This window comes from Pelodiscus sinensis, chromosome 5 (genome assembly GCF_049634645.1).
Source record: "Pelodiscus sinensis isolate JC-2024 chromosome 5, ASM4963464v1, whole genome shotgun sequence".
NCBI classification, from domain to species: Eukaryota; Metazoa; Chordata; order Testudines; family Trionychidae; genus Pelodiscus; species Pelodiscus sinensis.
Window position 1 is genome coordinate 59,710,375 of NC_134715.1, and position 27,310 is coordinate 59,737,684.

At 42.7% G+C, this 27,310-nt stretch overlaps 2 protein-coding genes across 9 annotated transcripts in view; one reads left to right on the forward strand and one right to left on the reverse strand.

Moving 5' to 3' along the window:
• Nucleotides 1-6,650, forward strand: part of FNIP2 (folliculin interacting protein 2) — a 72,107-nt gene extending 65,457 nt beyond the window's left edge. For all 5 annotated transcript variants that reach the window (XM_014572962.3, XM_006121871.4, XM_075930138.1 and 2 more), the window contains one exon: nt 2,463-6,650. In XM_014572962.3, the coding sequence (XP_014428448.2) occupies nt 2,463-2,541 (79 nt within the window). In that variant the 3' untranslated portion in view covers nt 2,542-6,650. The remainder of the gene's footprint in view (nt 1-2,462) is intronic.
• The window catches only part of SPMIP2 (sperm microtubule inner protein 2), a 104,013-nt gene that overhangs the window by 39,724 nt on the left and 36,979 nt on the right, over nt 1-27,310 (reverse strand). For all 4 annotated transcript variants that reach the window (XR_012904194.1, XM_075930141.1, XM_075930142.1 and 1 more), the window contains exon 4: nt 10,078-10,240. Coding sequence is in view for 3 of the 4 variants with exons in the window: in XM_075930141.1 (XP_075786256.1) it covers nt 10,078-10,240 (163 nt within the window). In the remaining variant the exon portion in view is untranslated. The remainder of the gene's footprint in view (nt 1-10,077; nt 10,241-27,310) is intronic.

A 27,310-nucleotide genomic window follows, 5' to 3' on the forward strand; every position in this document is an offset into this window, starting at 1 on the left:
TTCCCCTTTTTGTATCTCTTTGAGGATGGGCAGAAGCAGTGCCACCAAACATTTGTTCTGGATACAAAAATTATGTGTGGAGAAATGAACAGCAATTCTCTATTCAGGAGATAGTCAAAAGTGTTTTTACTCAATATGCAGCCTGTACATGTGCATCTGTCAACATCCTGAAACCCAAACACACACAACTGTTTTTAGTGTGTTAATCGGGCTGGCTTCTGCTCTTTGCTCCTCTTTCCCACTAATTTTGTTCTCTACAATAATTGAAAAGCCCATCTTTAGAAATAAGACAGACAGAAATCAGTTCTGATATTAATTCACTGTAACGGTTGAAAATACAGGCTAGCCTTCTTGATAGGTTATCTTCTTATTTAAATATAATATAAGAAGTTGGTGGTCACACCCATTCTGAATCTTCAGAATCTTACTGCTGTTAATCATGTGTGACAAAAGCAATAAGTGGTTTTCTTTTTGTTATGTTTTTTTAAAGCAGCTCTGAACAGTAACTCAGAATCACTACGGTGAATAACTTGGTTTTGTTTATGAAGTTTTTCTCAGTTCACTTTTCAGCCTTACTTCTCTGGTCCCATAACCAGATGAAGATACTGTGACCACTTTTTCTTCTCTCTCACTCTATCAATCTTATATGTATTGTTTTTCATTATTTGGATTACAGTAAAACTCCATTGGTCTGGCATCCAGTGCTCCGGCACTCCTAATGGTCCAACACCATTGGGAACCCGGAAATATTCCGGGCAGCCGGACAATTGGAGCTGCTCTGTGCCCGGCTTCCCCGATTCAGCCACTTCCTAAACTGACCAGCAGCTGAATCGGGGAAGCCGGGGGCAGAGCAGCTGGGGTGCTGCTGAGTTGGTCCCGTAGCACCGCCCCTCGGGGCTGCAGGACCAACCTGGCAGCACCCCTACTGCTCTTGGGGACGCCTGGGGCAGAGTAGCTGGAGTGCTGCGGGGTTGGTCCCGCAGCACCGAGGGGCGGCGCTACGGGACCAACCCAGAAGCACCCCAGCTGCTCTGCCCCAGGCATTCCCAAGTCAGCTCTGATGAAACTGACCAGTGGCTGATTCTGGTCAGCCGCTGGCCAGTTTCAGCAGCGACTGAATCAGGGACGCCTGGGGCAGAGCCGGACTACCAGAAGGGGGGGCTATGAGGAGTCTGGGGTGGCATCCCCCCCACCTCACTCCAGACCCCACCCCACTCCAGGGTGGCATAGCCCCCTCTTCCGATACTCTGGCATATCTGATAATCCAGCACCCTCTGGGTCCTAAAGGTGCCAGATTATCGGAAGTTTACTGTACTATAGAAGCCTAATCGTGGACCAAGGCCCCACTCTGCAGGGTGCTCTGGAAACACAAAACAAAAGTGCTTGCAATTGCTCTGGAATTTCTTGCAATTTCTTATTGTTCCATTTTTTGTTTTTAAATAATAATAGAGATATCTTGCTCTTATATAGCGCTCCTCATTTGCTGACTTCCAAGCACTTTACTGAGATCAAATCATTACCCTCATTTTACAGATGGGTAAACTGGGGCACACAGGTTACAGAAATTGCCCAAGGACACTCAACATGCCAGTGACAGTACTGGGAATAGAAATCTGGTCTCTTGAATCCCAGTACAGTTTTCTAATCACTTCACACTGCCTCCCTTCCGTATTTTGTTTTCCATCTTCTTTTACTTTCCCTCCCCCAGATACATGACATGTTCCCATTCTGTTTCTCATCAAATGTGCCCAACATCCCATGTCCGAGTCAAAATCCCATAGCTGAAGTGACTTGAAACTGACAGGGCCGTGCTTTTTCTTGTCAAGCTACTTCAAGCTATAATGCGACTCAGATCAGGTGCTGTTGTCAAGAACTGCTACTGAGGTTTTGATGCAATGTGCATTTGGAATGTTAAATTACTGTGGCTGCAGTCTCAGTTTGTGGAATCTTTTAACTCTAACCTGGAGTTCTAAAGCACCACTGCTGACTTAAGAACATGAACCTCTGTCTCAGGACCTTCAAAGCGGTTGAGGTGCTGAACCACTGAGCCTTTGTGATTTTGATTATATAGAACACGCTGCAAAAACTATTTTCTTCAAATTGGTGTGTGTTTAGTACTAATGCAGTAGAACCGGATTAATTAATACTACTGGCTAAAACTGAATTTTGTGAATTAGTGAAGAATTTAAAATCAAGAAAAGATAATGCACCGTGTTAACTGATCTCTTATTGTGTAAATAAATATTAGACATTTATTAATATGTGATGAATGTTCAAATAATAAAACTAATAAACCCTTAGTGATAAGAGACCTCACTTCAGCCTGTTAAATCACCAACAATATAGGGAGTGACTGCCAAGTATTTCTTGTCTGGATTTGGGAGCAGGAGAGAGAATTTTTGTTTCCTGTAAAAGGTGGATGTATATATTAAAAAACCTTCTTCCTTTTCTTAAACTTCTAGGATTGAATCCAATGACCTGCCTCTGTTGGCTGCTATTGCAAGCACGCATTCCCCAAATGTTGCTCAAATACTCTTATAAGTTGAAATCTCAGGATAGTCATTCCCTAAAAGCAAACTACAGGAGTCTTGAAGAATTCAAGTACCAAGCACTGGCAGAGGGGCACAGTGAGGGAAGCAGGTGATGACCGTGCTTTCCAACAGCTTTTGACTCTGACTTTCAGCTGGATGCTTTATTTGAAGACTTCAGTTTACATAATGTAAAAGACATTCAGGTGGTTTGTTGGGGTTTTTCATTTTGGTTTATTTTTTACACTCACATCTGAGTTAACGAATCATGAAGGTGAATTCATCTTTGTGGTCTTTTTAAATGACAAAAGTAAACACTACAGCGAACACTGAACTGTCAGCAGAAAACACTGCTAAAAACATCAAGTGGCAGTAAAAAGAACAGGTGGAATAAGATGGGCCTTCTAATACTGCACTTGGGATCGCATGGTGTTTTGTGTGCTTCTTTGGTTGTGTAACTGGAGTTGTAAACTATGTACATAGCATTCCAATACAGAGATGTTTGAATGGGTCATGAAGTTTTGCAGAACACAAACATCTTTTTGTATTGTAGTAGTGGCCAGCTGAAAACAAGCAACTTTTACTAAGCAGCTGAATTATGTGGCATGTGTGAGGTTGATATTGTGGGTTTTTTTAAAAGATGAAAGGAAGCTGCAGCTGCTTCTAGTTTTACTAATGAGGAAACCGTATGAGCTCTGATTATAATTTGTGCCACCCCAATATTAGGCTGAAGAAGGCTTTTTGAAAGAGGAGGATTTTTTTAGGAAGCTGTATGGAATTTCTACTTCACGTTTACATTGTTGCATTTGCAACATTAATAGATTTCTTTTTTTAAGTTTCTCTGACCTATAAAACTGGGAATTGGTCCTAAGTCTTAATGGAGTCGGATATTACCATCTTAGAGATTTGTTTGCCAAGCTAAAGTACAGTATGTGTTACTGAATGTTACTCTGTGTGTGTGTGTGTGTGTGTGTGTGTGTGTGTGTGTATGCGCGCATGCACACACATGCACAAATACCATCCAATTGCCATAAAGTTAAAAGTTTATTTTTTTTTTTTAAATTCACTAGTCAAATGTATTACTATTATTTGGAAACGACTCTTTAGTCACACTGGAAGGAGGTACTGTTTTTAAGTTAAACAGAGGATAAAGGCAAGCCTGGGCACCATGATTTATTAGTATGAACATTTGCAAACGTCCACTATGATTCAGCAGAACTTTTGCACTATCATCTCAGTGCCTTCTGATCTATTAAGGACTCACTTATTTGAGGAAGAGATCAAATAGTTCATCCCTCCAGTTTCTTATTGTTCCATACAATAAATTACAACTATCTAATATGCTCTGCTCACAGGCATAGTTAACTTTTTGCTATTTAAATGCCATGTGTACACACTAAGGTACAAAGTTACTTTTTTTCATCAAACACTATTGAGGATCATATTAAACTATTTAGGTCAAGAAAGGGCAAAGGGAAATAAGATTATTTTCAAATAAAGGAAGCAAGAAGCAGGGAACCCCCACCCAAGCAGCGTGTTAGACTATCAGACATTCTATGGCAGCCCAGAGGTGGGTAATATAGGTCACTTTTGGCTCTTAATATCAAGTTGTCTCAATACTCATTTAGAAATGATGAACTCTTCCTACTAGAACCATTCCTGCCTGCTAGGATTCATTAATTGGCTCACTGAATTATCCATGCTGGTGATTCCAGAATTCACAGTGTTGAAGGGACACATTTTAAGTACAGCTTTGCTTTAAAAAAACCTAATCACTAGGGTAATACAAAGAGAATCTTCAAGAAATAAAGTGAGAAAAGGTGAGTATTATGGTGTTTTCATTTTGTTCTAAATAGGACAGAAAATGGTCCTTAGCCTTGTTCATTTCTCTTTCTCATTCTGCGAGGAACATGTAGCTATACCATGAGAAATTTATGTGCGGAAGGTTTGTGTGTTCAAGTTTAAGTCCTCTTAATTTCCAAGTATGATTTCTAAACAGATAAGATTATTTAAGATCTGGGTTCTCCAATCTAATATTTCAGGTGCCTCCTTTTGCTTAGTACTTTGAGGATATGTTTACACAGTAATAAAACAACCATGGCAGGCCTGTATCAGCTAACATAGGCTGCAGTGTAGACTTCCATGCTTGAGACTGTGGGATATTTCCCCCTCACAGGGTCCCAGAGCCTGTGCTTTAGCCCGAGCCCAAATATCTACACAACAATTTCATAGCCATGCAGCCCAAGCCCCAAAAGCATCAGTCAGCTGATATAGGCCAGTCATAGTACTTGATAGCATGGTAGACACATTTCTATACAGTTTAGGCTTTTCGCCAATATCCTCTGTACAGGGGCTTCTGTAGTTCCAGAGGTTTGGGTTATCTCTTTTGCTGATCTATGCAGGCCTTCTGGTTTGCCCGGATTTGGGTTCCCTGAGCTGCATTAACCTCCATTTCATGATTTGCTTGAAACCAAATCATATAGAAAGTGCCCCTGTTGTCAAACTTCCTTTTTTCCAATTAGTGAGGGTATAGTTATGTGTAATGACTTCCTTAGTGAGTACACAAGAATTCTGTGTAATATGCATTTTCCTTACTTCATGTCCTGTAGGTTTTTCATGGTAATTTTGTTTGTCTAGTTCCTGTTTATATTCAACCAAAAATGGCTTGTCTTGCTTAGTACAAACTGACTCAAGCCCCAGTTTTACAGAGATGCCTGCAAGTGGACCACTGTATCCACGTGGAGAGCCATTGACAGCATGTCATCCTGAACATATGTTGCAGGATTAGTACCTTGATCAGAAACCCTTAATTTAATACTTAACCCCCTAACAAATGCTGCTGTGTTTGATAAGATTATAATTTAATTTAAGAATATGTATGGAATTGGTGATTCAGAAGCTTTTCCTCAGCTTAAAATCTTTACAGTGTAGTTACTATCTTTTATATAACTTTGCTGCTGTTTACAAATTACACTATGAGACTGCCCTGTTTTATAGTCTCAAATTTGATTTCTAAAATTAAGGTTTGTATACTTCTTAATTTTTTTTAAAAAAATGGTGTCTTTAGCCTAAAAAAACTTAAATATTTCTCCTTCCCACCAAACATACTACCTCAGTTGACAGGATACTATCTTTAGGGCTTCTTCAACTTTTTAAGTCTTACCCGTTGAACATTTTTGTAGCATCTTGCTGGTTGGGCACGTTAGTGTAGCATGATAGAGCAGTAAGTACGTACAAATGTTGTGTTAGACATCTTTATAGCATGTTTGTTTTATTTTTTAATAGAATGAAAAGTGATATGAATGTACAGGGGAAAATGTTTAAAACCGTGAAATAAAAATGTAGCTTAAATCTTCAAGATTCCAAAGCTTTTTTTTATTGTTATCGGTATTATAAATCTTTTGTAAACTTCTTACTACATATTTTTCTTGTTTTCAAGTGAGTGAATAATGTTTCAAAACCCTTCAGAAATGCAGTTTACACTTTACAACTTAAAGAATGTACACTCTTTAGATTATTACAAACTTTTACAAACCTGGGGGACAAATGCCAATACAGATGAAGCTGTAGGACTGCATCTAAAGCAGTTTTAAAAAGAACTAGACATTTTAATCTAGTTTATAGCTTACCAAATATTAATGAATATTAGTTAGTTATTTTGCTTTAAACGTACAAATATATACTTTAATTCTGTGTGTTTCATTGGAGGACAAAATTATAAATGTTTTGCTTATATATACTTTCACTTTGATAATGAGTCCCTTTAACAACACCAAACAGTTGTATGTAAAGGTGACACAACTTGGTCACTAAGTAACATTTCCTTTCCCCACTCTCCACTCTTGACTTAAAGGGACTCAAATCAGAATTGAGTCTAAACTGCCAATTATACACTATCCATTAGCTACTCCCATTAAATGGATCATAATGACATACCTATCCATACTAGAAGCAAATCTGATTATTACAATTGCATGTTTTATGACATTGCATTTTTGAGGATTGACTGAATGGGTATCAGTCTCAAACTGTGTGAATTTTTTTTTAAACTGCTGTTTATGTACCATGTTGTTTTGGTCTATTTCTTTTTAACATTTGGTGCAATAAATGATTTGAATTCGGTTTAAATTGTCTGGTATATTTGTTTTCCTTTTAAATCTCTTCCTGAAATGCTTTTCTGCTTCTGGTCGAAAAGGCTGATATTGAACACTGTGCAGCTGGGTACAGTTGGCTAGTACCATTAGCAGTTGAGCAGCGGAAAGATATGCCATTGTAATAGATCAGGGATGGGCAATCATTTTTTTTACTGGGAGCCACTTCAGAAATTTTTGAAGTAGCTCTGGGCTGCACCGGAAGGGGCGGGGCCAAAATGGATCATACACCTGCTTCGATTGGACTGGGGCTAGGTGAGCGCGTGAAGTCTTTGCTCCCCACCAGAGGTTCCCCCAGGCGACTTCGCGTGCTCCCCCTTCTTCCCTAGCCCAATCAGGGCTTTGGGGCAGCAGAGTGCGCAAATGCTTCTAAGTGCCGCACACTCCTGGCAGGGTGGAGGAAACTTTGTGTGCTTCCTCCCACTTCCAGACCCTAATTGGCCTGGGTGTAGGGAAGTGGCAGGGCTTTCATGGGCTGTTTCCAGCCCGTGGAGGCCCTTTTCTTCACCCCTGGTTTAGGCTTTAACCAGAGCACCATTTGGGCTAAGTTATGTGGTTACCTGCTGTTGAGTGAAAATGTCCACCTAAGTTTGGGATGAGTCCGTAAAATTGATCTTTACCTAATAAGGCTGAGAACTCTAGATAATGCATTTACTTTTTTATAATGTTATTTTAGGGCAAATTTCATGAATTGAATGAGGGGGTGAGAATGGGATGGAATATCAGCAGTTGGACAAGAAGCAGGAACATAAATTGTATGTCAGTACACATGCAACACCCAAGCAGAAGGATCAGAAAGTAGGCCAGGCTCTATACAGTTGTAAATACATTTAAAAAAACTTAGACTCTGTATGAGGTGGATAATGAGTAATAAAATTGATAGGGTATTCAAACCAAATTAAAGTACTCAAGGCTTGGGGATATAATTTTTCACTAACTTCAATTCCGCTATTTGACACCTGCCAAAAAAAATTCTGATTTGTTTAAAAAAATGTGGCCTGAAACAAAATTAACCTGATACTAGTGGCAGATACCTGGTTTGAGATTTATTTTCCATAAAATAAATGGCAACTGGAATTACAAAGCTGGTGGTGATGGGTTTTCTGGTTTTTTGTTCTTGTTTCGTTTTTTTACTGTAGTGGGCTACAGATGATAGATCTACCGTGGGCTTTATGCAATTACTAGAGGCACCCGACTTGCAATGCGATCAGTTCCTGGGGAAGTGTTGCAAGTCGGGGGCATCGTAACTTGAACCCTCATTTACGATAGGCACTATGCGCCATCATAAATGCGGTCCAAGGACGGAAGTCGGGGGTTTTTGGCCCCTTCCACACTTACAAAAATGGTTGTAAGTATGGGGGGTTGGAACTTGGGCGGCTGCAAGTCGGGGGCCTCCTATATACTAACTCTGGTGTGAAACAAAGAAAAATAGACTTTTTTTTTTAAAAAAAAAGCTTTTCCCTCAAGTACAGGCGATATGATAAAATATGGGTAGGATGAAGTCAGTTCAACCAGTGATGAATTAATATATTCTTGCTATTCTGTCTTCTGTATACATACAATTGAAGGAAAAGCAATGGAGTGAAACTAAAAATGCAAGACAAGCTTTTAGATGTGGGAAAAGACAGCTGGGTGGGTTAGTAAACAAAGCATAATACTTTGACCTATGATACTTCTGTTCCCACATAAAATTAGCTTAATTGCCACATGCTGGTAATCCACATCCTGGAAAACTACCCTTGTAATATGTCACAGTCAATCTTCTGTTTTGGCAGAATCCCAGGACTAAGACAGACTAAGAATTACAAGTAGTGAACTACATGTTGTCCAGAGATCCTTCAAGATCAAGACAGCACTAGAGAGTTAATGAGTGACTGTCTCAAACTTTACAAATAAATACAATGTTCTATAAACTAAATGTTGGAGTTACAATGATCCCATGGTGATCTAGAAAAGCCTTTGACGAGAGAGACCCATTGTTTTTTCTGTGAGAGAAGATGTTCCTGTACAGAGAGCAATCTGTTGCCCTATTACAGATGGAGTGAGAACTGTTTTCAGTTGAAGAATGGATTCATGAGTGTTTTGTTCCATGACATTTCCCCTACCACAGTGTTGAGGTGACTAGGGTATCCAACTTGAAGTACATGGAAAGAGAACTAGAGCTGGTATCTAATGAGCAACAAAGTGGGTCCTCATTCTGCATCTGAATTCCAACACTGCCTATAAACCATTTATTTTCAAATATGAACTGTTGGGCAGTTTTGTTTTTACTCCTGTACCTCTGCGGTCTAGATGCATGCATTCACACACACACTCACACTTTCTCTTTTTTTCTCTCGACCGTTACTCTTCTCTTGGTATTTGTTTACTCATCACAAACAAATCCATAATGTCTTGGTGACTTAGTGCTACAACTATTCCTAAGTTCCGATGATATTGTACACTTCTGGTGCTAAGACTCATGTTTTGAGATTTTGTGTGGGCATTAAAAACCTGTAAAAAGACTGTCCTGATTATGTTGATCACTTTAATTTCAAGTATGTTTATGTAACTAAACTTTCTTGGACAGGCTGAACCTCTCCAGTTCGGCACCTTCATGACCTGACTGGTGCCAAACTAGAGAATTTGTCAAATTACAGGAGGTAAATGTTGTGTAGCAGCATTACCAACACTTCCATTGTTTGTTGGCCTCTTAGAAGACATTTAAGGGGCAAATTAGACCGAAATAACAACACAGAACACTGAGAGCCAGGACTGGTGGCTGTAAACCAGTGGTCCCCAACGCGCTTCCCATGGGCACCATGGCGCCCGCTGGGCCATTTCTGTGTGCCCACCGAGTGATTGGGGCCAGCCCCGTCCCTGGGTGTGTGGCGCATGGGCGGTGCCGACCCCAGGGCACGCAGCTTATGGGCGGCCCTGTCCCCGGGTGCACGGCGCAAGGGCTGTGCCAATCCCGGGCGCGCGGCGTGTGGGCGGTGCCGGCCCCCGGGCACGCGGCGCGTGGGCGGTGCCGGCCCCCGGGCACGCGGCGCGTGGGCGGTGCCGGCCCCCGGGTGCCCAGCAGCCCCCAAAGGTTGGGGACCACTGCTGTAAACAAACTTTATGGAACTCCGGAACTTGGCCACACGCTTGTTAAGTGGACATCTAGCTAACAAATCATTCCAGACCATGGCGGTCACAGGACTAGAGAGGTTCAATCTGTAGTACTGAATATGTGATTCTCTTAATAGCAAATTATTCCCCATTTTAAAAGTCCTACAGAAAGTCCTACAGCACCAGGACCAAACTGCACAACTCTAAGATGCCAGTTTCCTACTTGCATCTATTATTTCCTTGACATTTACCACAGCTTTGATTTGAAATATTCAGCTATACCTCTACTAGAGAAAGTACCATACCTTTAACCTGGGAAGTGAAGATGCCCTTGATGACCAGTTACCCCTGGTCATTAGGGCCCATTTGCTGTTTGCGTGATGGAAATTGTCATAGTCAGTGCAATTCCAGGCAATCTTGCCCCTGGCGTTGTAGCCTTGTATATCAAGAATACTGGGTGGCGGCTGCCTAAAATTTAAAAAGCAGGGGAAAATCAGCCCTGAAAACAAGTTATTCCTGGTACCATTATTTTGATTAGCATTCAGAATTCTTTACATAAGATTTCAATATCTCTAATAGGAAAGGGTTGTTAATTCTAAAGACTTTTTGACGAGGAACTTAAAACAAGATTGCTTCTATTAATACTTACACCTATTCTGCTTCCCAGAAGAATGACTATAGATCTAAAGATGTCAGCTTTTTTAGTAGAGAATGCAACTTGTAGGTACCTAGGTTTCAACTTATATAATTAACACGATTGCAGTTAAACTGTAAAGACTTGGCCCATCTAGGGCCATTGTTCTGTGCAGTCATACAGAACTTTCCAGTTGGATAACCAGTCTCTTCCCTACCTTGCAGGGCCAAAGCTCTCCCCTCCTTACTTTACTCAGTGGTAAACATTTATGGGACAGATGCTGAGCTGATATGTAATAATTTTGAATAATGCTATATCATTTTATTAATACTTTGTGACCTGGGCAGTGAGGGGTAGTTATGTACTGGGGTAATAGAGGGTTTGTGTCTACAATATGTGAATTCAGTGGGGTCTTTGTATAAAGACAACACAGTTGCTTTCCAGAAAAGAACACCCGTATATACTTTAAAGACAATAGGGTAAGCTGTTAGCTTCAAGGATCCTGTCTCTCTAGCAAGTTGCAAACATTGTTTTGCTGAAACTGGGAGTCTTTTTAGTGAAGAAGTGCACTAAAGAGTTAAAAAGTTCACTTGCCCTAACTGTCAAGGGAGACCAGCAAACATGGAGAACAAGTCTGTGGAAGGAGGCTAAGAAGCTGGACTTTCCCAGAGCCTGGGATGCCTTAGGGAAAAGTCAGACATGTACAGTCTGGTTTATTGTTCTTTAAAATACATTTTTCTTGTGAAAGCTTTTGTTCTATATGAATACAAATTTGTTTTAAGGAAGCTGTTTGGTCACTGATTACCACTACTATGGTCCCACAGGGAACAGAATTGCAGAGTTGGGGCATAAGTCAAACCTACTGTGGCAAATTATAGTGGATGCACAGTAGATTGCAACACAGGGCCCAGTTTAAGAGTCAGAGAGTTGTGTAATTCCATCCTGACAGGTGTCTGCTAGAGAGGCGTGAGATCCCGAGTAAATGTACTCAGAGACTAAGAGGGGTCTGGGAAAGTCACTCCCTGGGAGTAGAGAGCTGTGTATGAGGGACTGGAGTTCATTAGTCTGCAGTTACTCCCTCAGAGCAGGGAGTTAGAGTTAGTTCATTCGAAGATGGGGGAGTTACAGGAATGACTCTAAAGAAAGGGTATACAAGGTCTGCACAGTTGCCAGGGAGACTGCCTCTGGACTGGCACACAGAGCAGTGAGCAGGCCTGGGTCCCTCTACCAGCCACAGGGGAGGCATATGAGAAGACCTCCTAAGACCACTGGTACAGAAAGACTTTGATACCCCAAAAGGGGTAGTCAGTAGCAGGGATGGGGAACCTAGGCTTGATCTGGCCAGGAAGGCTTGGGGCTCCCTTCATCCCCACAGTGGGGTTAGCTGGCACTTCAGCCATTTGGGGGGATGCTGGGTGTGCCAGTGCTGGTTTACCACTGCTGTGCTGGATGCTTACCCACACAACTCTGCTGCCACCTCCGTTACCCCACATGTATTTGTGACAAATGATTGACACCATGGACTGTGTGGGTTGCCTTTAACTGAAATGGATGAGATTTGTAAATGGAATACATTGCCAGCTTCCCCCCCACCAAGACCCCACAGTTGACTGTTTCCAGCTAGCTTGTTACACTATAAAATGGTTATAGAGGGGCCTGCTTACAGGTATGGCAATGTAAGGTTATGTACCACTGCTGACTCCATGCTTTGCGCATACCAAGCCCCCAGTCCAACTCCTCATAAAACGGGTGTGAGGTTGGCAAGTTGCCCAAGATGCACTTCTCATCCCTGTTAGTTTGACACTCTGTCTTGAGCCACTTAATCTACTCCCTGCACTGGATACTGGTCTAGCAAATTTCCAAGGTTTCCAGCTTGTTTGCTGGTATGTGTGATCGTTTCTGGAATTCTTACTGAAATCCACTGTGTTTTTCTAGCCTCACACCAGAAATTAACCAAAAATCTGATTGTGCTCCTGCAACCAATGTGCTTTGAAAAGGATGACTTCTGGTCAGCCTCCATTACAGAGAAGGGCTTCCAAAGGTGTGTATACAGCTTGGCAATCAGTAAACAATGGAAGGGTTAAATGCTAAGCTGCTACGCTACAGCAAGGGGTGCTGTTTGTTTCCCTGGAGTGGCTTGGTAATTCTTTGGATAGAGAAGACAAAGGAAGTCAGTGCATCAGAGTGTAGCCCACTTTTGATGGCCTCCTAAGGAGCCCAGTTGTGGGGATTGTGTCTATACTGTGAAATAACAGGCTTAAACCCTGGATCCCTGTTGGCTACTGGGTCCAACTCAAGAATCTGAGGGCACGTCTACACTAGGAAATTATTTTGAAATAACTACTTCGAAATAGGCTGCCCACACTATAGGGAAGCCTCGAAATTAGTCTGAGGCAGGATCCCTTAGTATGGACATGCTACCTTGACTTAAAGCCCCAAGAAGCACTGGAAAGTAATTACTCTGACTCTGGGAGTAGTTATTTTGAAATAGCAGCAGCGGAACATCCACCACTGCTATTTTGAAATAACCATTTTGAAATAAGCATTATTCCTTGTGGAAAGGAGTTATTTTGAAATAACCAGCCTGTTATTTTGAAATAACAGGCTTGGTAGTATGGATGTGCCGCTTGCTATTTCAAAATAACTCCTTAGTGTAGACCAGGGCTGAGAGATTTGTGTATAGACATACTCTTGGGTGCTTACATGGTCCCCATTAATAGTGTCTCATCTCACAACTTTTAATGCACTTACTTTCACAGTGCTCCACTGAGCTAGGGAAAGTAGTGCTATCCTCGTTTTACAGACATGGTGACAGAGAGACTAAGGGCATGTCTACACAGCAGCATTATTTCAGAATAGTAGATGTTGTTCTGAAATAATGTAGTGCGCATCTACACAGGAAGCCAATTACTTCAAAATAAATTTGAAAGAACAGGCTTCTTATTCCAACTTCTGTAAACCTTGTTGTGCAAGGAGTAAGAGAAGTCAAAGGAAGAGTGCTCTATTTCAAAATAAGTGCCGTATCGATGTGCCCAAATTCAAAATAAGCTATTTTGACTTAAGCTACACAAATTTAGCCCTGCTGTGTAGACATACCTTAACTGACCTGCTCAAGATCACATAGAACGTCTGGCAGAGGAGGGAATTAAACTCTCATGTTCCAGGTTAGAGTCTTAGCAATGGACTATTCCAGTTAAAAAAAGGATGGTTGGGTATCAAGGCTGGGGGCTAGTATTTAACATCCTAAAAGACTTGTTTTTCTCTCCCTTTACTGTTCCAAAAGGTGAGGAACTATCTTCAGTTCTTACGAAGCGCCTTGTACTTTTCTATGTCTGTTTATACTCACAATTGTAATTTTATTGTGTGCCATTTGTAGCAGAGACTTTGCTAAAGCATCCACCATATGGATACTGCCATAGAAATATTTTTTCTATCTTCTTCATCTTTCAATGATTGAGGGGAAAAGTCTTTGAAGTTTGAGAAACTGTGACAGTAGACAAGCCACAAATAGCATTATAGTGAAACTGTACCAGTCATTTCCTCAAGTCCTGCTGGGTAACAAACCAGTCTGATTGCATGATAGCATGCTATAAACATTCATACTCTACTCTTCTGCAGTTTCATGGAGTAATTTAAGTGGAAACTTTCCCATTGACCTTCATAATGGCTTTACGTCATGTATCAGAGCCAGCATGGTGTAAATAAAATGTGTATCCATACTCTGGAACAGCATGCTTCTGGTCTACTGAACCTCAGGCTATGTCACTTCAGCTTAAACATCCAGGCACCTATATGCCAAACAGATACATTTTCTCCATCCTAATGCTTTTTCACATTAGACTTATAATGTGCCAACAATATTTTGAAAAAACTACTGCTGATAAAAACAATTTTTATCCAAAATTTTGTTTAAAAAAATTCTGCAAGTGATTTGTTCTGGGCTTTGTCTTCCCTGTTACTGTGTTACAAAAACAGGACTTTTCTTATAAGCGTTTATCTGCTTATTTCTCACTAGAAGTCAGCCTCCATAGATGACTGAGGTCCCAGAGGTCTGTGACTTCAGGAGAGAATAACACCTTCAGGGGCTAATAACCAGCCAATGAGCAAAGGTCTGGGGTTTGGCCCTCACAGTACAAGCTCTTGCTAGAGGACTTGGACTGAACTGAAGTTATGCCCCGTTATGCTAGGCAGTATAGCAACTAAAAGCAAAAGAAACACTGTCCCAAAAAGCTTACAACCGAGAGCCAAATCGGTGAGTGATGTGGGAGCTGGAGCTGGGACTTGGCTTCTATATGTGATGTGTTTGCCATTAAGCATCCCTTAAAGTGCAACAAATTTTAATCTCCGTTGATTGTTTCAGGATTCAGATTACAGGTAGAAGGCTCTCTCTGATTCATTCACCGAGCCCTGAAGAATTCTGTCCTTGAAAATCTGGTTTGATAAATGTATTATAATAATGGCATATATATATTTATATTAAAACAAGCTGACTTTTTTTGGAACAGACACAAGCACGTTCTTCTAGTGTCTGCACACAATGGCAAAAATCTCCTAAATATTGCTCTCTCTCTCAAGCACAGTCTGCCACACCTTATTCTTATATGGTAATGTGTATATTAGTCACATACAAATATTAAAAATGCAGAAGTAAAACAAATATTAGCAAAACATCCTGGCTGTGTCTAGACACTCAAGTTTTTCCGCAAAATCATCTGCTTTGGCGGAAAAACTTGCCAGCTGTCTACACTAGACGCTTGAATTTCCGCAAGAACACTGACGATCTCATGTAAGATCGTCAGTGTTCTTGCGGAAATACTGTGCTGCTCCCGTTCGGGCAAAAGCCCTCTTGCACAAATCATTTGTGCAAGAGGGCCAGTGTAGACAGCACAGTACTGTTCTGCGCAAAAAAGCCCCAATGGCTAAAATGGCGAGCGGGGCAAAAGCGAGTCTAGATTGGCACAGACACCTTTCTGCAAAAAGTGCTTTTGCGGAAAAGCGTCCTTGCCAATCTAGATGCTCTTTTCTGAAAATGCTTTTAACGGAAAACTTTTCCGTTAAAAGCATTTCCGGAAAATCATGCCAGTGTAGACGTAGCCCCTGATACTACAAGCAGGGTCTTAATACTATCCTTTGCACAATTTTTTTTTGCACTCACAATTAATCACCACCGCTTGATCCCACAACTTCAGTGCTATAATATAGGCAGTTTATACTTCCACTAGAGGAGCTCCTGATAGGAAGGGGAAAGCATGCTGGTAACCTCTCTGAATCAGCCCACACAAGCAAAGACAACACACATGCAGCCAGTGTATTACACAGTTCTTTGTGGTACAGCAGTGGAATGTTGGTCATCAGTACTGGGTTTTTTTATGATTTTGGAAGCAGATTGTGGTCTAGTGATGATGGGCAATGCAGCCAAATGTAACAATAGCTATGTTTGGGCCTTCTGCTTGGGACATATGAATGTAAATTGAGTCTTTCCCACTTGAGCTAAAGAAGCATGGAAATCCCAATGGGGTCATGAGTTTTTTCTATATGCTTTAGTTGTAGAGCTGACATGCTATTAGTGTGGATTACATAGGCACCTAATCTAGCATGTTTCTTATAAAAAGCCTTTAGCAATGTGCATGACGCTTGGCTCTTGTGTATTAGACGTTGAAATAGAGCTCTAGCTGAAGTGACTGGATGCAAGTTTTTAATTATCTGTAAGACTGATGAATGATAATGACATCATGTGATAGGGTGTTTACCCCACACTAGTCCTAAAGGAGTTAATGTGGCTCATGTGGAGTTAAATAACCTGAGAGGCTACACCTGAGGAAGAATTGACTTGCTAGACAAGCACTATTTGTGCATGGAGTGCAGCTGAGCCAAGAGCAGAGGAGCTGGTATAAGGCCAGGACATGAGCCGTAAGAAGGCTACAAGGTGAAAGCCTGCAATTTATCTCTGGGCAAAGAAAGAATGAGAGTGGTAGGGGCAGAAACCCTGGGACTGAAGCCCTGAAGGAAAAGTCTATCCAGAAAATGGGGGGAGTGGAAGTCTGATAAAGGTGGAATAGGAAATGGCCTACAGTTATGGCAGCAAAGTTTGGAATGTTTTAGACCTTTGCCATTGAAACTAAGTCCTGGAACCTGGTGGGTGGAGTGGGAAGGGGATCTGGCTTCCCCTATCAGCCACTGGAGAAGGGGCATAGCTTGGCTGTCAGTGATAACCAGTTCTCTGAGACTGATACCCCAGAAGGGAAAAACTATATAATGGTATGGTCAGAGAGCTAAGCCAGGAAGAAGGAGCACCCCCAAGTGATGGAGAGGAAGCACTGCAACTCCTGGACAGAAGAGGGGGAATTATTCCCAGATGTAGGCTGTGTGGAAGGGCCTCAGTTATGAGAAGAGTCGGATCCTCTTACAACTCCCCTCCCTTCTTCCCCCTCCCCCCCCAAAAAAGCATAACATGAATCCTTGGTCTCTGGGCTTATACTTTAGTGTACCTTCCATTAGGCTATAGCTACAGTACCATATAGCTAATTCACCTCTCTTGACATCATTGTAAGACTGCCTCTGCTAATACTCAAAACCATCATTTATTCCTAAGAGCTGCCAACATTGAAATAAAATAGTGTTGTTCCTTTGGTTAAAATGCTGTGTAAAAACTAATTGTGTTGCACTGAATTCTTGACATTATAGTTCCTAATATTTACAACTAAAATATTTTTCCTAGAAAGAATGTCACCTCTGAGGCAGAGAGAGAGAGAGGGGAGGGAGGAAGAAACAGCCATGGATGGTGTATGATTCCACAATTAGATGTAATCTGCTCTGACACTCTTGGGTTTATCTGTTGTTGGCTGACATTAGTGATATATTTAAAAAAATCCAAACCCACACCCACTGCATTTGAAAGGTTTATTCAATATGTGAGCACCCTTGCAAAATGAAAAGTTTAGTTTGCAAACTGGAAGGCTTCACTATCTGTAGCTTGATTGCTTAATAAGCTCCCTCCACAGACTGCATCCAAGCTGTCAGAGAATGTGAAAAATGTTCCCAATGCCACAGTGACATCACTAGCACTAAGCTGATAGCTGCTTATGGGTTCCAGCTGGGCTTTTGATTACTCAGAGGCAGTGCAGGCTAAGCAAATCTTGTTGTCTTACTCTTTGGAAGAATCCTCCAAAAGCTACTTCATTGCCAAGGTTTCTTGACTAAAATCTCTCACTAGCCAGGGAAATGCTGACTTTAGTACTTTGAAATATTTCAAATACAGTAACTTTCTATTAATTTTCCTGAATGCTGCTTTGTTTCCTATAGTCAAGTGGAACTAGATACTGCACTGCGTCCTTACAATTATGTAGTCCACTACAAATATTTCCTATTTAAATAAAATGGGTCTATTGTGTTTAAAATGATACTAGTACATAAATGTAAGACTGAATGTGGAAGTGCTATATGAAACAAAGTTGAGCACTTGTGGTTAACCCCTTCTACTATAAGTGGGGTTGAAACAGGCACTGCAGAAGTATTCTACAAAGTGCAGCAACAGTAATTGTAATAAAGACGTCAAGATGTGAACATACGTAAACTAACTCACAAGGACCTTACTGGCTATTATCCTTGTATTTTTCCTTTCCTTTGGAGTGTTCCTACTCTTGCTTATTTTGACACATCTAAAATTAGATTGTAAGCTCTTCAATGCAGGCACCTGTTTGTGCTCTGTAAAGCATACAGCACACTTTTTTTGGATACAGGAACAAGGAGGGAATTTTGAAAATTGTTACCATATTTTCTCTGATTAATTATCTGTCTCAAAGAGAATTAAGGGTCCTCTTCAGACACAAATGCCTTTTGTATAAGGAATGGATACAGACATGTAATCCTGATGTACCACCATGGATTTCAGTGGAGTTATACCCAGATTGAATTTGGTTTAGCAATTCCAAGCCAAGGATAGTGATACCTGATATAAGTCAAGGGGTTGTGTATTTAACTTACAACACCGGATGTACAGACGACAAACTAAATATATGTGAAGTGACAATACCTACTACTTGGACGATTTCTTGGAGAATTTCAGAAACTTTAGTCTAGCTAGAAACTGGATTTGAACCCAGAGCTGTAGGTTGAGTTCTAAGAAAGTAGTTTTCAACCAGGGGTGCACACGTGCCTGGGGTGTTACCTACAGGTAAGCCTGTGTGGATACAAAGTTTGCATCTGCATCCAGCAAAAAGGGTCCATGAATATACACAAATTTACAAGGTTCTATCTAGAGGCCTTCCAGTGAGTAAAACTCATCTAAGGTACATCTACACAGCAGCGTTATTCCAAAATAAGACATTATTCTGACATTCTGAAATAACATCTAAGCTGCAAGCCTTAATTTTGAAATAATGTCAAACTGGAGAACTTTTTACTCTGACTTCTGTAACCCTCATTTCACATGGAGTAAGGGACGTCTAAGGAAGAGTATTCTTCCTTCAACTTCCTGCTGTGTAGACAGCACCAAAAGCTGAGTTAAGCTATTTTGACTTAAGCTACTCAATTGACGTAGCTGTAGTTGCGTTGCTTATTCCGATGTTAGCCCTGCCGTGTAGACGTATCCCTAGATAACAGATTATTTAAAAAAGCAATAATGAAGTCAGTACAAACTAAAATTTCATACAATGACTTGTTTATACTGCTCTATATACTATATGTAAGTACAATATTTATATTTTTATTTTATAATACAGGCAGTCCCCGGGTTACGTACAAGATAGGGACTGTAGGTTAGTTCTTAAGTTGAATCTGTATGTAAGTCGGAACTGGCATCCAGATTCAGCTGCTGCTGAAACTGACCAGCGGCTGACTACAGGAAGCCCGAGGCAGAGTTGCTCTACCCCGGGCTTCCTGGAATCAGCCGCCGATCAGTTTCAGCAGCGGCTGAATCTGGATGCCAGTTCCGACTTACATACAGATTCAACTTAAGAACCCCAGGCGTCCCCAAGTCAGCTGCTGCTGAAACTGATCAGCAGCTGATTCCAGGAAGCCCGGGGCAGAGCAACTCTGCCTCGGGCTTCCTGTAGTCAGCGCTGGTCAGTTTCAGCAGCGGCTGACTTGGGGACGCCTGGGGCAGAGCAGCTTGGGTGCTGCTGGGTTGGTCCAGTAGCGCCAAGAGCGGCGCTACGGGACCAATCCACCAGCACCCAAGCTGCTCTGCCCCAGGCGTCCTGATTCAGCCGCTGCTGAATCATAGAATCATAGAATAATAGGACTGGAAGGGACCTCGAGAGGTCATCGAGTCCAGCCCCCCGCCCTCAAGGCAGGACCAAGCTCTGTCTACACCATCCCTGACAGATGTCTATCCAACCTGTTCTTAAATATCTCCAGAGAGGGAGATTCCACCACCTCCCTTGGCAATTTATTCCAATATTTGACCACCCTGACAGTTAGGAATTTTTTCCTAATGTCCAATCTAAACCTCCCCTGCTGCACTTTAAGCCCATTACTCCTTGTCCTGTCCTCAGAAACCAAGAGGAACAATGTTTCTCCTTCCTCCTTGTGACACCCTTTTAGATATTTGAAAACCGCTATCATGTCCCCCCAGGTTTCAGGTTTCTGAAACTGACCAGCAGTGGCTGAATCAGGACGCCTGGGGCAGAGCAGCTGGGGTGCTGCCGGGTTGGTCCAGTAGCGCCAAGAGTGGCGCTATGGGACCAACCGGCAGCGCCCCAGCTGCTGTACCACAGGCATCCGGAGAAAAGCCGCGGAGCACGGGGGCAGCGGGACAGCCCAGATGCACCGCAGCTCTCCTGCTGCCCGCGTGCTCCGTGGCTTTGCTCCCCGTCTCCCTGGTCTGCTGGTCTCCAGCAGACCAGGGAGACGGGGAGCAAAGCGGAGCAAAGCCGTGGAGCACGCCGGCAGCGGGACAGCCACGGCGCGTCTGGGCTGTCCCACTGCCCCCGTGCTCCGCGGCTTTGCTCTGCTTTGCTCCCCGTCTCCCTGGTCTGTTGGTCTCCAGCAGACCAGAGAGACGGGGAGCAAAGCCACGGAACATGCCGGCAGTGGGACAGCCGCGGCGCATCTGGGCTGTCCACTGCCCACGTGCTCCCTGGCTTTGCTCCCCGTCTCCCTGGTCTGAGGAGATGTGGAGCAAAGTCGCGGAGCACGTGGGCAGCGGACAGCCCAGACGCGCCACGGCTGTCCCGCTGCCGGCGTCCTCAGAGGCTTTGCTTCCAGTCTCCCTGGTCTGCTGGTCTCCAGCAGACCAGGGAGATGGGCAGCAAACCCCGTTCGACTTAAGACGGATCCGCGTAACTGGGGGACTGCCTGTAATGATAAAATGACAGCATAGGAAATTTTTCAGTGATAGTGTGCTGTGATACTCTTATATTTTTATGTTGGATTTGTAAGCAAGTAGAGAAGAAACCTGAGGTAGACAGGACAAATCCGACTCCTGAACGGGGAACAGTAGTCTGGAAATGTGCAGAACCACTGGTCTAAGAGAACCATAGCCCATCTGTCAGGAGATGGAGCTGTGCTGTACCAATAAAAGCAAGCAGGATCTTCTGAGGGGGATAAGGCAAAAAGCCACACTTATTGTAAAGATAATAAAAAATAAAGAAAAGATAGAAGCAAACAATGTTGTTTAACTACTTAACCTTTATGCATATAAACATTCATTCATCCATTCATTCAGGTTCTGTGTATTTGTTATAGTTACCAGCCCGGAAGTTGCTTGTGACAGAATACTGGCCAGGTATTCTGTACACAAGTGATGGTAGTGGGGAGCGAAGTCCTGATCAGATGCGCATCTGAAGCTCCTGGTAGGCTGGCAGCAGAACCTTGGACTCTGATTCTATAGGTTTTTTTAGTCCAGTTCTTATAGGAATTTCTTCCTATGCCAGTCTATGGAAATTGCTGCATCATGCTGATGTCTTTAGGGTGGCTGCCAAGTGCTCGTCAGTGATCTCATCGGGTGGACCTCCAGTACTTGGTTTTCTCCACTTGACACCTTTTGGTTGCACTGGCACCTGACACCTTCAGCCCTTTGTTGCTGTATTCTCAGGCTGGCACCTCTCAGAACCATTCATTCATCATCCAAGCACTCTCTCTCTTACATACATTCCCTAATTAATGTTTCCCATACAGTATTTCGTATAATAACAACTTTACATATTCAAGAGTTGTAGTTATAAAAAAAGTCACAAGTTTCTGGGTGGCATTTCTTGAAACATTCTCTGAGTGCTGAGTTAGTTACAGTTGCTTTGAAGAGAACAGGCGTCAATTATGTAACAATGCCCTTAGTCAATTAAAGGGCTTTGCCCCCAGAGCAGAGTTAGTGGCTTGACAATGCATTGTTACAATGTATCTCTGCAATGTCAATTTCAAGCAGCCCCTTGCACACGCTTGAGCATGCCCTGGGACATTGGGGGGGGGGGGCAGCTATTTGTGGCTACATAGTCCTAATATTATATTCCTAACAAATTATATTCTAGAGGGGCAATAATTATAAATCTAAACATTTAACAATCTTAACAAATAATAAATCTAAATAATAATAATAATAATGATAAATCTAAACACTTTTAAGTTGAGGAACAAATTATGGGGAGTCACTTCCACTTGGAGGGATTACATTTTTAATACATTGATATGTTATCCCTACAGCTGTGATTTTGCCATACCTACCTGCTCAAAGATGTGCATGCTTGCATAGCAGCTTAATGCAGAGTATAATCTTCTGTGTCTGGTCAAATTATTTCTCTGCCAATACAGAAAGAAGGCTAACTTTCATGCTGTTAGCATGAAACAGTGGAAAGACCACTGAACATAGTACATGTCTCTATGATGTTCTGTTGTGAGCCAACCTGGGGCATTACAAGATAGAAGTACTGTGACTATTTTAAGCCTTCTAGGGGATCTTTTCCATCTTGCTTTCCTTGCATCAAAGTTGAAGATGATTTTTGTAGCAAAATTGGAAAATCTTTTGGAGATGACTTTAATCCCTTAAGAGCATTGGGCAACTGTTTGAGAAAACAGGTCCTGGTCAGTTTAGAAGACAAAGCTCTTAATCCAACTTGAATTCATACCATTTGATGATTTTGATCATGTGGAGATGTTTTAATTTCTTTTCAATCTTGACAGAGGAGCCATGACACCGATGCATAATATATTCTCAGCTTTTAAACCATTCCTGAAGCCTAATTTTTCCATTCCCCATCATGGAATGTGAGCAGCTTGACTCTGAGGGGGATAATTACGGCAATGTTCATAGGGGGTGGGGAGGAGGCATGTTCAATTTACATGCACAATTTCCATGCTTGCACATTACTGGTGCTTGTAAATTAGGCATGCAAATAAGCTCATTTTCAATGTGCGATTTCCACATCCGAAATGCCAAAAATCAGGCTCTTTATGTTGACTACTTTTTATGTACATTAAGCATGCATTTTATTCATAAAATGGAAAATAGTTTAGTCTCTGCTGTTTGTCTTCTCTCCTTATTGGTTGATGAACTTACAAAATAGAGTGGAATGTTCAGATTGCAATTTTAATTTAATGTTGATAAAAAGCTGAGGATCCAACTTTAGCTTAACACATTATGTCACCCTTTCAACAGCATTAACTTTGCCAATACTTACACAATCCTTTATCCATCTGGTTATCCTTTACTACAAACACCAAAAAAACCACCCTGAAAACCTGTTTTCTTACTGAACCAATCTGGATGTGTCATATGCCATTTGAAAATGCATCATTTGTCTAGGTGTCAGAAGCAACTAGCTTTACTTTAAAACATTGCCATTTACAGTACTAATTCTTTCAAGATTAGCCTTCATTGTAGATCAGGGGTGGGCAAAAGGGCCTCCGTGGGTCGGATCCCCTAATTGGCCTGGGGCTGGGGGAGCGCGTGAAGCTTCCTCCCGTCTTGCCAGGAGTGTGTGGTGCTTTGAAGTACCATGAGCTACTCACAGGCGGGGGGAAAAGCGAAGGAGGCTTTGCATGCTCCCCTGCCCCAGGCCAATTAGGAATAATGTGTGGGGGGCAAAGGTACTCCCTGACCCCCAGACCAATCATTGTCTGCTGGTGGGGTACCCGGATGTATCTTGGCTCCACCCCCTTCTGATTGATGCCACAAAAAAAAATTTCCAAAGTGGCCCCCGGCAAAAAAATTATTGCCCACCCCTGTTGTAGATAGTACTAGTGATTACCACTCTCCACATCATACAGACCATCTCAGTGTTTAAAACGGACTTTTTCTTGCACTGCAACTGGTTTGTGAATATGAATGGCTTATCCAATCTGTCCATAAAGGGCACATCTGAAGTTAGATTTTTTTTTAGACTTTGACCTGGGACTGTCATCTATTATGTATATTGTACACTGTTTAGCTCAATGGGGCCCAGACTGATTATGGCTCTAAAGTACTACCACAGTATGTTTAATTTACATCCAAAAACTATGTTGAAGAACACTGCCGAGTGAAGCATGCACAAGTTCGGAAGTGAGGGCGGTGGTGGCCCACCTCTTCCCAGCAGTGGGCTTCACACTATAATAAAAGAATGTTGAGACTCAGGGGTAAGATTCATTTCCAGGTTCAGAGGAGAGTGTACATATTCTAGTCCCTTTTGCTCCTGTTCCCACCCCAACGTCTGCTCCTGCCCTTGTTCCCGCCTGGTATAATGCTCTTTCTCCTACCTACCCATTTTCCTCTCTCAAATTCTATCCTTGTCCCACCCCTCCTCCTATCTCTTATCTTTGTGGTTTCCCCACACTCAGATTGAACACTCACCTGTTCCTGTCTTCTCCCTCCTCTGTTCATGCTCATTCCATCCACTTACACTCCTGACTCTATGCTTGTCCAAGGCTTATCCACCCCCATTTGCTCAAGCTCGCCCCTGGCTTCCTGCCTTGTCTCTTTCCCATCCTTGTTCTTCTTGTCTGAAGCCCTCTCTGCATTTTAGTCAGGCAGCGGGTGGAGCATTGAGTGCACAGGATTGTCTCTGCTCTGAATGACTCTACTCAGTAACACCCAACAGAAAGGAAGAGCAATTGTAGGAAGAGTTTACCTCTGTCCCTGCAGCCCTGGGCTGGAGTATGTTGAATTGTTCTGTGCCAATAGCTTATGTGCAGCCTGATTGGCAGGTAGGAGCCATACTCAGTTGGATCCTCCAGACCATTCAGTTGCCAAACTGTAACAAGTTTCTGAACATTAAAAATCTCACTTTGTACAGAAGTTCATAACTTGCTCAAATTTTGAGGCAGATTTTTCACAGGAACGTCAAAAAGAACATCCTGGAAACCAGTGCAATTCCGTGCCAAGTCTTGAGTGTCTGCTCCAAAGAATGGAGTTACTAGAACTTCTTGGTAAAGTGTTAAGAATTCTCTTTAATATGGGTAAAAATATTCTTCTCCTAACCTCAGTCTGAGAAACATCAGAACTATTTTAGCTGGAACGTAAACAGTTTTGAGACAGACATCTAGCATTGAAAATTTCAATTTGAAAGGTTTACGTGTTCTAAACTCATAAGAGCCTCTTTTCAGTTCTTTTAACGGAAAGTGTTTACAATCCTTACCTATAAAACGTCTCTACCTGTGATCATAGATAAATCTTTAATTTAGAAAGAATCATTCTCCCCTATCACTAAGACAAAGGAACGAATGAGTACAGGCAGTCCCCGAGCTACGCGGATCCGACTTAAGTCGGATCCGTACTTACGAACGGGGCTTTTCTCGCCCCGGAGGACGCGGGCGGCGAGACCGCCCAGACGCACCGCTGTCCCGCCGCCCGCATCCTCTGGGGCAAGAAATGCTGCTCCGCGTCTCCCTGGTCTTTTGGGGGGCCCCCCCCAGCAGACCAGGGAGACGTGGAGCTAAGCCGCGGAGGACCTGGGCGGCGAGACTGGGGTGTGTCTGGGCGGTCCCGCCACCCGCATCCTCCGCGGCTTTGCTCCATGTCTCTCTGGTCTGCTGGGGGGCCCCCCCAGCAGACCAGGGAGATGCGGAGCAAAGCCGCAGAGGACCCGGGCGGCAGGACCGCGGCATGTCTCGGTCCCGTCGCCCGCGTCTCCCTGGTCTGCTGGGGGGGGGGGGGGGGGCGCAGCTAGTGTGCCCCCCCCCAGCAGACCAGGCTTTTCTCACGGACACCTGTGGTAGAGCAGCTGGGGTGCTGCCGGTTGGTCCCACAGCGCCGCTCCTCGGCGCTACTGGACCAACCCAGCAGTACCCCAGCTGCTCTGCCCCAGGCGTCCTGATTCAGCCGCTGCTGAAACTGACCAGCGGCTGACTACAGGAAGCCCGAGGCAGAGTTGCTCTGCCCTGGGTTTCCTGGAATCAGCCGCTGATCAGTTTCAGCAGCAGCTGACTTGGGGACACCTGGGGTAGAGCAGCTGGGGTGCTGCCAGGTTGGTCCCTGCAGCGCCGAGGTGCGGTGCTGCAGGGACCTACCTGGCAGCGCCCCAGCTGCTCTGTCCCAGGCAACCAGATTCAGCTGCTGTTGAAACTGATCAGCGGCTGATTCCACGAAGCCCGGGGCCGAGAAACTCTGCCTCGGGCTTCCTGTAGTCAGCTGCTGGTTAGTTTCAGCAGCGGCTGAATCTGGACGCCGGTTCCGACTTAAGTACAAATTCAACTTAAGAACAAACCTACAGTTCCTATCTTGTACGTAACCCAGGGACTGCCTGTACTATACTAGTGTACCACTCTCACCCAGTCCATGCTAAGCATCCATCCATTTCCTTGGAAATGTTAGGAAAACTAAAATTTACAAACTCTAATCTACAAATTCTTCTTATTAGCTAAGAGCTCTATGTAAACTTAGAAGTATTTCTCATCAACAGACAACACTGGTATAATAAGAGATATTACCCTCACCCACCTTGTGTTTCTAATATCCTTGGGCTGACATGCCTATAACATAGCATACCAGAGACAACAAGCAGAGATTTGAATTGTTTAATATTATGTTGTGTATTAAATACTACAATAACTCCATTTCTGATTTAAGACAAAAACTCTGGCAAGAAATTCTACCTTCATTGTGGACAGTTTCCAACATGGTTCAAAGAAGTGACAAAAAATAACAAGGGTTGTAAATGTGAAGAAGAGAATGCAAGTCTAAAGTATGCTATAGCGATGCCCCTTAAACTCTCTGGGAATAGAACAATAGGAATGCAGATGAAGAAATCCCAGACATTCAAGAAATGGCAGTATGTTGGAAGAATCTAAACACTGCAGAATTGTGTACAGAAGTATGAGCTACCAGAGGTAGAGGAAAAATATTTTCCTACTGAACAAAAGATTCATTTTTCAAAAGAGAATTTATTTTATCTTAGTAGCGTACCAATAATACATTCCCCATTTTCACAAGACTTAAAACTTGTATTATGAGTGACTGTTTACCAACATTTTAAATAAGATTTTTATAGGCAGCTATGTCAAATCATTTGCAATACAAATTGAGTCTCAAAAACATGCTGTGAAGGTAGGTGAACATCTGTTTTATAAACAGACTAACTAGGGATTAGATAAAGCCAGTGTTTTTTGGTAGAAAGAGTTGGCATTTTTTCCAGTGACCCTATCAGTTTCTGCAGAACTGAAGGCACAATTCTATTGTAAAACTGTCGTCATCTTAGACAAGAGATTTACTCATGTGTATTCTGTAGTGTCTGCTTGCTTCAGTTATTAATATAATTTATAGCTGATTTTTTTTTAACACTAGCTAGCTCTGCAGAGCCAGCATAGCTAAAATGCAAAGGAATGAAAACCACTTCCTTCCCTGTATTAGTGAACAATTTTGCTAAGTATGACCTACCCCTGTTTATGTCACTGAATATGCACAAGTGGTGCTGCAGGCTGAATTTAATATTGAATGTTTATAACTGTCAATCGGGGAGAAATCACTCTTTTCACTTAAACTGAACACATTTGATTTG